This window comes from Theobroma cacao, chromosome 5 (genome assembly GCF_000208745.1).
Source record: "Theobroma cacao cultivar B97-61/B2 chromosome 5, Criollo_cocoa_genome_V2, whole genome shotgun sequence".
NCBI classification, from domain to species: Eukaryota; Viridiplantae; Streptophyta; class Magnoliopsida; order Malvales; family Malvaceae; genus Theobroma; species Theobroma cacao.
The window spans coordinates 24,440,970-24,452,455 of record NC_030854.1 but is presented as its reverse complement, the minus strand read 5'-3'; the positions used below and the strand labels follow the sequence as shown (position 1 = coordinate 24,452,455).

The window sequence follows — 11,486 nt, the reverse complement described above, 5'->3', positions numbered from 1 at the left end:
CATTGGACAAGTGTTGTGTGTGTGACTAGTTTGTTTGCAAGTTGCACATGCCATAGGTCATCGTCCTCATTGAGGCATCGACTGACTTAGAGATGGTGCTAGATTTATGGATGGAACTGCAAATGAAGATGGCCAATTTTGTCTATTATGCTTGTACCTCTTGCATTATGAAAATCCCCATGGTCGACTACCTTCCCCAACTAATGGAATCCTTCTCCTCCTAGGTCTTCTCGCTGGACATCGCCAAGGTGGTGGCAAAACGATGATTTCTTTCAAATTAAGGGGGATGTCCTAGTCACTTGGATGCCCAACCAGTAGTATAGACCCAGCATAACCCTCCACTAAAAAGGTTGTCTTGTTGTATTCAGCGTAAAATTTAACGACTTCACATTTACACTTACTGAAAAATCCAATGAACTCAATGTTGAAGCACAATGTTAAAGTTATGTTAATTACTAATCAAATAACAAATAAAGATATCTATACCTTATTGTCGTAATGGCATGGCTGCATAGCAATAGATCTGTTTGGAACTCAAAACATGAACACGTCTTCTTGGACAAGTTTACAAGTCCATCCATCTTCCTACCTTTAACTTCAAACTCCACTCGATTGATAGGTTTAACTACAAAGTGATGTGCATCATTAAACCGTTTGCTTAACTGCTTAGCAGCCCAAAGGTTGAAGGGCGTGGTCACCATGACGGCCTCCCCGTATCGATCATGGAACCAATGCTGAAACATGTTTCTGATGAACTTGATCAGAACAGTGATTGGCATTTGTCTTGCACGCTTCAAGCAAGAGTTAACACATTCTGCAATGTTGATGTCATGAGTTGGTATCGCCTTACCGATGATCATGCACATACCCATCTCTCAAGGTCTATTCTCATAAAGTCAAAATGAGCTTTCGCGTGAATCTATTTAAGTTGATTCATATGTCTATTGAAATCGAAAACCTTATAGTAGTCTCAAGAAAAAGTGAAGATAACTGAAACATTATTGTGCTTGAACTTGTTTTTAAAGTTTCTCTTCAAGTGGTAACCACATAAATTGTGGTGCGTTTCTGGGTATGCATTTTAGATTGCTTTCTTAATGCCGAGATGCTGATTAAAAATGAACACAGTGTTTTTAGGACAACTAACCGCATGACACAAGTTGCTAAGAAACCACGTCCACGAGTCTTAGTCCTCAACATGGCTTATGCCTAATGCAATTGAATATACACACTCATTCGCATCTTTGCATATAGCGACAAATAGAACACCCTTAAACCTGCTTTTCAGATGTGTTGCATCCATTGCAACTGCAGGACACATTACATCCCTAAACCCGCGGATACAAGCCTTGTATGACCAGAAACAATATTTGAATCGTTGTGCCTCATCAATAGCCACTGTAGTGACTGTACTAGGATTTTCTTGCTCCAACATATAAAAAAACGAGGATAGTAGTTGAAATGACTCCTCCGGTGGACCAAAAACAAGTTTCTTCGCACACTCCTTCGCTTGCCAAGCCTTACCATTTAAGCATTCCAATCCCTATTAAACCTGCATCTCACCAATTATATCCTTAGGTCTTACTGCTACTCCATTAACTTGAAGCTTGTGTGACATAAGTTCACAAATTATCTTTGCATTTGTGGTTTGGAACCGCCTTGCAAACCATCGATAGTACGCGTGTGTACTTTGTGGAACGTCTGAACTTGCCAATATTCTCCTTCAGGTAACTTCATTGCACACACATCGAACTTGCATGCTTTATCCTTACAAGCAACCTTAAAACGAACTTGACATGACCTTTTGACTTTTATCACGAACTACTCTTTTAATGTCAACATGTTCAAAGCTCGCTCCAATTCAGCCTTGGAGGAAAACATTATTCCTTTGTATAAGCGGTCATCAGCAAATGTCGACTCCTTAGTGGTAATTGTTTGAAAAGTGAACCTTTTTGCACCCGAAATAAGCCATGTACAAGATACCCCTACATTTCCCTTTTCCAAATAACTGTCATCAGGCAACGTCTCAGGCAAACAAATCTCGTTGTTTTCAGCAATGGGGTTATTGTATATGGGGTCATTGCACTAAATATCTCCTACATCAACACCTCCAACATGTTCTGTTTCGAATTCAACATCATTGCAATTTGGAATGTCAATATCATAAAGCCAATTAATGTCTAAACTATCATCATGCCTTTCATCAATCCCGCCATCAAAATCATCATCAAATTTATCTTCACCAGTAGGGAACCAATTCCCTTCACCCTGATCAGATGCAGTATTATCTTCGAGCATCGTAGTGTCATCCTCGAACATCATAGTGTTGTCCTCAAGTGTCGCTCTGTCATTTGAAAATGGCATTACACCCTCTATAATTTCACCCGATGGTTGCATTGGTTGGCCAGAAGCAAGTAATTGGCTCGATACACATGTTGATCGAAATTGTGCAGCCAACTGTTGTGTGAATGTCATGTGTCTACCCGACTACACAAACTCATGTGCATACGTCGATTGCCATTATTGTGGGTTAGGGATCGAATGTTGTCGTTAATGTGAAGCACTGTAAATGCCATCGACCTACTGACCACAGTGTCTTATCATAAGTCACACAATTGGCATGCCAATGAAATTTTGAAAAAAAAAAGTCAGTCAATTTACACATTACATGCCATGTTCTAAAATGTTGCTACACGCCCTATTGAAAACATGTTGTCACACACCATGTTGAAAAATTTTTGTTTCACACCGTGTTCAAAAAAATTTCTACACGTCGTGTTCAATTATTTTGCTACATGCCATATCCAATGATTTTGATACCCACCATGTGCATGACAATTTTGCTACCCGCTATGTTCAAAAATAGTGTGCTACAAGCCATTTTCAAAAGAAATATTTCTACACGCCATCTTGAAAAAAAAATTTCTACATGCCATGTTCAATAATTTTGCTACATGCTATGTACTAAAACTTGCTATTAAAAGCCATGCCCTTTCAATATATTTTTTGCATGCTACGTGCATTAGACATGTTACATGCATGGCGTGTAACAACTCTGACCAATGTTCTAATTTACACACAAAGTTTAAGAAATTAATGGAGTGGGTTTTAAATCAACTTTTGTGGTTCTGTGAAAAGCAGCAATGAACCCAATAACATACCTTGATATCATCTCTGCTCTAGGGCTTATATATCAATGACGATATGGCAAGATGCTGAGAGATAAACCATAACAGGATGACGATGGTGCCTAGCAGGCAACTAAATGGCAAGAGAGAGCTAACAAAGCTGAGAGAGTTAAAGGAGTTGAGATAGTTGAGCATTTAATTTTTTTGTGTGGCAGGAGGGAGATATTGGGAGATTAATTTGCCAGAAATATATTTAGGAGCATTTTTGTCAACTCATGCTCACAATTGAATAAAAACAGTTTACTTTATATCTTAAGTTATTTTTGAAATCACCTTATTAAAAGGGTTATTTATCACAATTCTTTCAAAAAATTCTAATTATTATTATTATTTTACTTATGACACCACTAAAAAAATTTTCAAGCCGTGCCCCTTATGATTAGCCTCCCATTTCTTAATCCTGTTCAATCTTTCATGTGTAGAATCCATTTTTGCAACTCCTATGGGGAGACAACTGGTTCATTAAACCATTTCACAGCATTCTTAGAGTCAAACTCAATTATAAGCACATGAGTTTTGACCCATTTAAATATTGAGAAAAAAAAAACCTTCTCTAATTGCTTTGGCTTCGACAAGACTTGTGTCATCTTGCCCAATAGTTTACGAGAAAATAACTTTGACGAGATCATTCTCATCCCTCATAACTCCCTCGTTACGTTAATTAATTGAGGGGAAAAGCCGGAGCTCTACGCTAAGCAAATCAGAGTGGACTCCAAGTGAAGAGTTTAGCAGTTAATCTCCTAGTATTAGAAGGGAAGGTTGTTATATTTATGAGAGTCCAATGGCCCACAAGGGGGCCTATCCCCATTCAACTTGGTTATTGGTTATTAAGGTCATTTGATGGATAAGGGTTTTTTTAAGAAGATAAAAAAAAACACAAGCAGTAGGTAAAGAAAAAAAAAAGTTACCTCAAGTAAGAAAGAATGGCAGGAATCTGTTGGGAGAGAGCAAGAGAGAAATAACCATAGATAACAATTAGTTTTTTTTTTTTTTTTGCTTTTGGTGTTTTGATAATTTTTTTTTATTTTTGAATTTAGAGAAAAGAGATTTAAACTCTGCTATTTTAAATAAGGGATTATAGATCAATTAATGAACCAAATACTCGAGTATCGGTGTTTTGACATGGTTAATTATTAGCTTTTCTTTGCATTGGTGTTTTGAGTGTCTTGATCATGAAGAACCACTATGCTTCATGGACACTTGACGAGGTAACCTGCACTAGTAGATTGTATGTTTGAACTCGTTGAAATGGGTGTATGCACCATTACAAATAGAAGGTTAGTGGCAACGATAGAGCGACAGTTGCCTGGTATTGGACTTGTTGTACCCCATATATATTCATACTAAAACAAAGACGTTTAAAAGATAATATTTTATTATTGATGAAATATTGAGAAATCCATTGGGATTTGCTTGGAATATGGATAAACATTAGCTAGTTGGAGAGGTAGTTGCATTTGATCTATGGTTTAATGTAATAATTCTGTTTAACAAAATTATTTTGTTAAGAGCACCCCTTCACAAGCTAGGTAGATTCAAAACAAGCCTATATCTTTATATCTTTGTTTGCGGATTTAGCATCGGTTTTTGAAGGGATTGAGAAGTAGGACAAAACTAGACAATGAGCTTGTTGACGGTCCAGGAGTTGATGATGAGTAGCACTAGATTATGTGAATAACTAATTATGTTTTTAACTTTGTCATGCTTTGCTTGTTTATTTTAAATGAAGTTATTTACTTAGGTTTAAGTTGGTTATGTTTAATTGTTGACAACTTATGTTTAATTTTTTATTTGTATGCTATCATGATGAGTACTTATTTATAGTCATTTTATTTCTCTTGGGTTTTTGAATATAGTAGAAAAATTTTATTGTGTTGGCTAGGTATTTATAATAAGCATAATAATTAAAAAATCCTAAATGATCTAGAAAAATTTAAATAAATTCTTATATTTTTTATTACGTTTAATCAAGTTCTTATATTTTTATTTTGAACAAAACAAACTGATATAACTAATGGTTGATTAGTCAAAATATCACTCATTATTCTATATCATGTCATATTGATGTGATATGCTAACATAACATAATAAATGATGATATAGCATGTTAATGTCATATGATAACATAATCATGTAGTATTTTTCACTTTTCACGTTAGCATTATGTTAGTATAAAATGATAAGTCACACCTATTGATCCAAAATAAAAATATAAAAACTCAATTAAATACAATAGAAGAATAAAAACTTATTTAAATTTTTTTAAATAGTTTAAGAATATTTTCAAGTATTATATCTTTATAATACTTGGAAAGAAGCTAAATTATAAGTCTTGAGGTATATGGGTGCCCACCATAAGATGTAAAAGGATCCAACGGATGTAGGAAATACTTTTCTAGAGTATTGGAACTTAAATGAGACAAAACAACAGTCATCTTCAAAATATTAAAATGATATCATTAACAAATATGTAATTGATTCCTCTCATAATAAAGGACTCATTATGGGATTTGTTATTGGAGATTTTATAATTTTGATAATTTTGTATATTGGAAAATGATTCCTCCCATAACAAAGGACTAATTATGGTTGTTAATTTGCGGAATTTTTCTTGTGTAGAACAAAGCTTTGTTCTGTGTAGTTGGCTTGTTAGTGTCAAAATATGGATACTTAGTTCTTACGAACAAAATTAAGAAATGTTCAAGAATATGTAACAATGAAAGCATGTTATTTACACTACAAATGCCTTTATATATCCCTATACATATATATATATATACTTTGTTAATTATATGTTTTTCAATTTGCTTTATTATAATTCCAATATGTGTAATTTCAAAGAGAATTTTATTTTTAATAGGTTCATTTAATTACTTTAATATTGAAGGGTATTTTACTAAAATAATCAATAGGAATGTTAAATTCTGGGTCCACCAAGCAAGATAATATTATATTCCGAATATGATAACCAAACACAGGCTTGATATATTACTATCAAATGACTTCAGAATATAGGGAAGAACTAAACACTACTAGAGAGTTGGGTTCAGATTCTTTTTTTTTTTCTTTTTCAAAGCAAAAAAAGTTCTAAGCAGGAAATAACAAAAGAATTGCCTATATCATTTAAAAAATTCAGCAAAAAAGTTGGGGGCTCGAATAAAGAGGGAATGAAGCAAATTTAGAAGTTGCCATCCATGGTTAATGCACCTTAGGATTGTGATTTTCTTTCTGAGGATTAAATTCTTCATCTGCTGAATAAAAAAGGCTCATCCTCTGATTCATGCTCCTCCTCAATTGCTTCAAGCTTTTCTTTCCTTAGGTCAAGCTCATGTCCCTGTCTTTCATTGGTGACTTGCTTGACCATCTCAGCATGGCACATCTCTGTCTTCATTGCAATTTTCTTGTCATCTTTGACAGTACTCTTTCCCCTGGACTTGGTTGCAACATGACTTCCGTGCAAAACTAAATTCCATGTCGAAAAGGGGTCAGAAATACAAGATTCAAAGAGACAGAGAATGAAGTAGACATAACTCGGATGATAAACAAAGAAAACACATTTCATGGTTTAGAGAACTGACCTTGATCCTTGGACTGGCTGCACCCCATATCTCTCTCCCTCTCTCAAACAACCTTGGGAAAAATTAGTAGTACTTTTAAGTATTGGATTGTAATGTGATACTATTCTAAACATATGCTCCATATGGTAGGTTGATTTTGAGCATGATATAGAAGATTCACAGGAGTGCATGTTTAATTCTTAATGACACTGAACGATTATACCACAAAATTAATGCTGGCAGAATATATCTCAATTTGGTACAAACACTTATTGGAGTCTACCTCACAGGATCTTGCCTTTGAAGAGAATAATGTCAATTCCTTATTTTGCCTTTTAAAGTGTGTAAACGTGTGTACCACATTGCAGTTTCATTGGGATTTTGTTAAGCCAGCCTGTCCATGATTACTGCAGAGTTATGAACAGAGGGGTACAACTACCAAAATAGAATTCTAGAGGCAATACGGTTTAATTCAGTTTTCAGCCACTCTTTTTGCTTGGGACTTTGTACTTTATCATCTAACTTCCAGGAAATGCCAGATTTCTAAAGATTTCATCACTAGGCCACCAAAAACCGCTGCTCTTTCTGTAATTGGCAGAAACAATCATGCTGCAAGATGTTAGGTTCTTCCAACAAAATGCTAAAAATATCCATTTGAAAAACTAATTGTCAACTTTCTGGAATCTGTCATAAAAAGTTGTAGAAATTTTGCTATGATTACTAGCATCTAAATCAGAGATGAAACAGAATACATCCATATATAAATGTCTACCATACAACATCAAATTTTTGTAACTTAAAAGTACAGTGCAGTGACTTCTAAGCAAATAAGGCACTCGATATAAGACTATTTATGTACAATTCCGAATTCTTGTTTTTACAGGCAAAGCTTGCTAACCTTTTTGGTGGGTTTTCAGCTATCTATTTAATATCATAGCTAAGACATGAATTCCCTTGAGGCCAATCTCTCTTCATACCTCCCTAATGAGTAGGCTGCACTAGGTACCTCTGTCAAGTGAAGAGGATCTGGTTCAATGCCATAATCTGTTAGGGGTCGGTGCTCGAGAACATTGTCGTGGTTTTGCACAAATTCAGGAATCTCAACCTCTCCCTTCTTTATGTCATCCCAAAGGTACTGTAGACGGCTTACATACTTGATCTTCCAGTATAAACTGGGGAAGAAAAAAGTAAGCAGTTAATGCAAAAATAAGGCCAAAATAATTGCAAATCTGTAACCTCTGCATTACCAAGTAGGCTGCTTAATCTATTTATTGCTTTTTACTGTTAATCTAATTGATACAATAATTGAGCATATTTTAATGAGCTGCAGGAGCTTTGATGCATAAGTTCAAGGATCAGAACAAGAAAGCATTTGCATCTGACTAAAGGTAAATTACTAGATAACCACACTGGTAAACTAGACATGGTCTAGCAACATTCAAAGCAACTCACCCTCCACTTAAGAAAAGTCGGCCAAGAGTGGCAAAGACAAGCCTTGAACGAAGCCCAGGGTGTATGAAGTAGACAACTTGCAGCCTATCCTTGATCTCAGAAGGAAGTTCTTCGTAAATCCACCTCAAGATAGTAACACCAGGGGAGTTATCTTCCTTTTGCACTGTACTGTGCATATAAACTATGCAGAATGGACCTTCAGGCAACTCACTGCATATCTTGTGGAATATATATTTCTTCAGCCGCTCCCCGCTAATAACAGGAGCTGTATATCATCAAAGAAGTAAGTACTTTGTAAAAAGGCAAATTAAAATTTTCTAGATGAACAACTTAAACCTGATGAAACTCTATAAAATTTGTTCAAGATGGAATCATCTCATGTGTACAAATCAAGAAAGCATCAATTAACACAAAATGAAATCATAATCAATATGAAACTCTTCAAAGAACTGAAATGCACAACCGCAGGCACTGATCACTGAGCTGCACAGAAGTAGTGCAACTAATGGAAAGAAGAATTCAGACATTCTAAAATGCAATGCATTTGGAGCACAGTATGATAGAAAGGATAAAATGAGACAAGATAAGCAAAAGTATAGGATTAGATGGTCTTATCCTATCTCATGTTAAGTATATAAACGATTAAAAGTAGAATACCATAAATTTCATCCTAAGCCATGTTTGGTGTAGGATAGGATGATGCTTTTGTCATCGGTCATTATCATCCCTTGCTATACCATTATATACTAAATATTTGAATTTTTTTTAAAGGAAAATGAAACTTTTAGGGCCAAATGGAAAAACATAAACAATATTCATTGCTTAGTATCAAGTTCATAATCTTATGCCATAGTATCAAAACAGTATCATTTTCAACAAGATTAAGTAATTATCTTCTCAGAGGATGAGCCGTCCGATTTCTGATACTATCCTCCTTTCCATGTAAATATCAAACCTAATATAAGGTCATTTTATCCTATCCTCTCCATCATTTTGTATACCAAACGCAGCCTTAGTTCCATAGTGGGGTTTAGGGTTGCATGATATGAGAAACGTTAGGTGAAGTTGAATAGATTAGTTTCTAGAAAAAGGTTGCAATGGTGACAAGAAAGCTGGGATGATACTTGGTAAAATTCAAAATCATATGCCAGAAAGTCGTAGAAATTGGTAAGACAACAGGTTTCTCTATTACAACTAAATCATCAACAAGATAAAGGTTGAAGAAGGCCATGGAAATGGGTAGATAGGAAAAGAACATTACGATTAATACTTTACTATTATTGTTATTATTTGATCAAAGAAAGTAAAGAACTTCATCTTTTAACAGCTCAAATCATCGACATCTCTTCACTGTTAACGTACCAGAATCCAACGCATTTACCTAATTCATTTCAACATGTTCCTACCATTACAGCCTTTCCAACTAAACTTACTGAAAAAAATGATGAAAACTCCAAATTCGCAAATCAAACCCAAATTACAAGCTAAAACTTCAAACGTGTAAAACCCAAAATTAAAAATTAAAAACAAAGAAAAATTGTTAATGGTAGGTTGGTGTATTTACCGGGAAAGTACTTTCCAACGATGCGGAAAATGCGATTACCAGATTTATCAGAGCCCTGGAGGCGGAAGAAGTGGAGGACATCGAGGTCGGGGAAATCTTCATCAGAGAAATCCTGAGAACAGTCATGCCAGTTATCTTGGTCTTCGATTTCTCTGTCTTGGTTTGCTAAGAAAGGACGCGCGTCAATACCCAAATCTGAAGCAAGCACCACCACCGAGAAATCATCATTTGATGAACTTCCCATTTCTCCTTCTTCGATTTCTTTTTGCTCCTCGTTACCACTTTCTCGCACTTTCTTTCACAATTATCAAATCCATCAGACCTCAAAAAACACAAAAGAAAATGACAATGATCTTGTCGGGTATCATCTCCAGTTTACAAGTTTTTGGTCCAATTGAGTTGTGGGCTGGGCTACATTTCCATCCAAAGTTTTGTTCAAATAAAGAGATTGGAAATATTCTTGAAAAACACTAAACAGGTATTATTTTTAATTATTAAAGTTAACTTTAAATAAAAATACAAATATTTATTTCTCTTTTTCCCCATTTTATACGAGACGTATTTAACAGCAAAATTATATGATTTAATTAGTTTTAAAATCATCTTTACCTATTATCAAATAAATGTTAATTATTTTATATTTTAATTAAGTTACATAGTAAATTTATTGAAGTTACCTTTAATTCAACTATATATTACTTTTGAGATGAATGTATTAAATTATCTTTAGTTAGTTAAAATAGGTTAATTATAAAAAATTTGTAAAAATATGTTTTGATAAACAAATGAATTAAAAAATAAAATGAAAACTGGGGGGAAGAGTAGAAAAAGGAAAATTAAAGAAAATGAGGACAATTATAGTATTTTAAGTAAACTTTGAACAAATATTAGTTCGATTAATGGTATAATAATATACGTAATTTTTGAAAAGTGATAAAAAGGGTTTTCCAAACCAATGAGTGAAACTTTATTTTCAATAAAAAAAATATCATGGATGACAATTATTATTCATAATTGAATTATATGTAATCTAATATATTTAATATGTAGTTGAATTACAATATGACCTAATTCAAATTTAATTTGATAGTAATTAAAAATGATTCTAAAACTAATTAAAATTTTCAATTGTATTCATAACTAATGCAATCTCATAATTTTGTAAATAAAAATAAAAAGTTTTGAAACAAAAAAGAAAGTTAAAAGAGAAAGCACAAAAAAAAAAGGAGAAAGAGATAAAATATAGAATGAAGAAATAAATAACAAAGAAATATACTAATCTTTTCCTTTGAAGTTATTTTAATAATTAACACTATTATTTTTTTTGAAAAATAAGTGTATTTCAACCAAACTTTATGAAATAAAATAATGTTTTCCAAATTAATAATCAGTAAATTTATTTTCAATTAAATCTCAAGAATGTCTTTATTTTGTAACCAAAGGGATATAAACTGTCACGACCCGGAACTCCCATCGAGCCCGTGACAACCGCCGCGAAGCCTCGATAGACATTCTTCCTCCGAACGCCTTTCGAGACCTCGCAAGGCTTTTGTACCAGTTTTTCCATTCCTCTCTCTTTTTTCCTTTTCTTTTTTTTTTGAATAATAAAATAAACTAAAAATATTAATTAAAATAATCTATTTTAATGTAAAACAATATATATATATATATATATGAAACATCAAAAATTAATTTTCTGCACATAAAAATAAAATAAATTTATACATA

The 11,486-nt window shown here is 33.6% G+C and overlaps 2 protein-coding genes across 2 annotated transcripts; both read right to left on the bottom strand.

Annotated features, from left to right (window-relative positions):
* Positions 292-872, bottom strand: LOC108661966. Its single transcript, XM_018120962.1, has 2 exons — positions 487-872; positions 292-400 (listed from the first exon to the last, which is right to left on the bottom strand). The coding sequence occupies exons 1-2, from the start codon at positions 870-872 to the stop codon at positions 292-294; spliced, it is 495 nt and encodes a 164-aa protein (XP_017976451.1).
* On the bottom strand, positions 7,428-10,179 carry LOC18598806 (ganglioside-induced differentiation-associated protein 2). The gene is made up of 3 exons (XM_018122368.1): positions 9,759-10,179; positions 8,195-8,459; positions 7,428-7,914 (listed from the first exon to the last, which is right to left on the bottom strand). Exons 1-3 carry the CDS (start codon positions 10,000-10,002, stop codon positions 7,680-7,682), a joined length of 744 nt encoding a protein of 247 aa, XP_017977857.1. The 5' UTR covers positions 10,003-10,179; the 3' UTR covers positions 7,428-7,679.

Bases quoted from the DNA above. Each gene is read 5' to 3' on its own strand.
- LOC18598806 (XM_018122368.1), bottom strand. From the start codon at position 10,002: ATGGGAAGTTCATCAAATGATGATTTCTCGGTGGTGGTGCTTGCTTCA. The intron at 8,460-9,758 runs GTAAATACACCA...GATGATATACAG, and splicing joins CGTTGGAAAGTACTTTCCCG to CTCCTGTTATTAGCGGGGAG. The intron at 7,915-8,194 runs GTGAGTTGCTTT...TTTCTTCCCCAG, and splicing joins CGACTTTTCTTAAGTGGAGG to TTTATACTGGAAGATCAAGT.
- LOC108661966 (XM_018120962.1), bottom strand. From the start codon at position 872: ATGGGTATGTGCATGATCATCGGTAAGGCGATACCAACTCATGACATC. The intron at 401-486 runs GTATAGATATCT...TGGATTTTTCAG, and splicing joins CATGCCATTACGACAATAAG to TAAGTGTAAATGTGAAGTCG.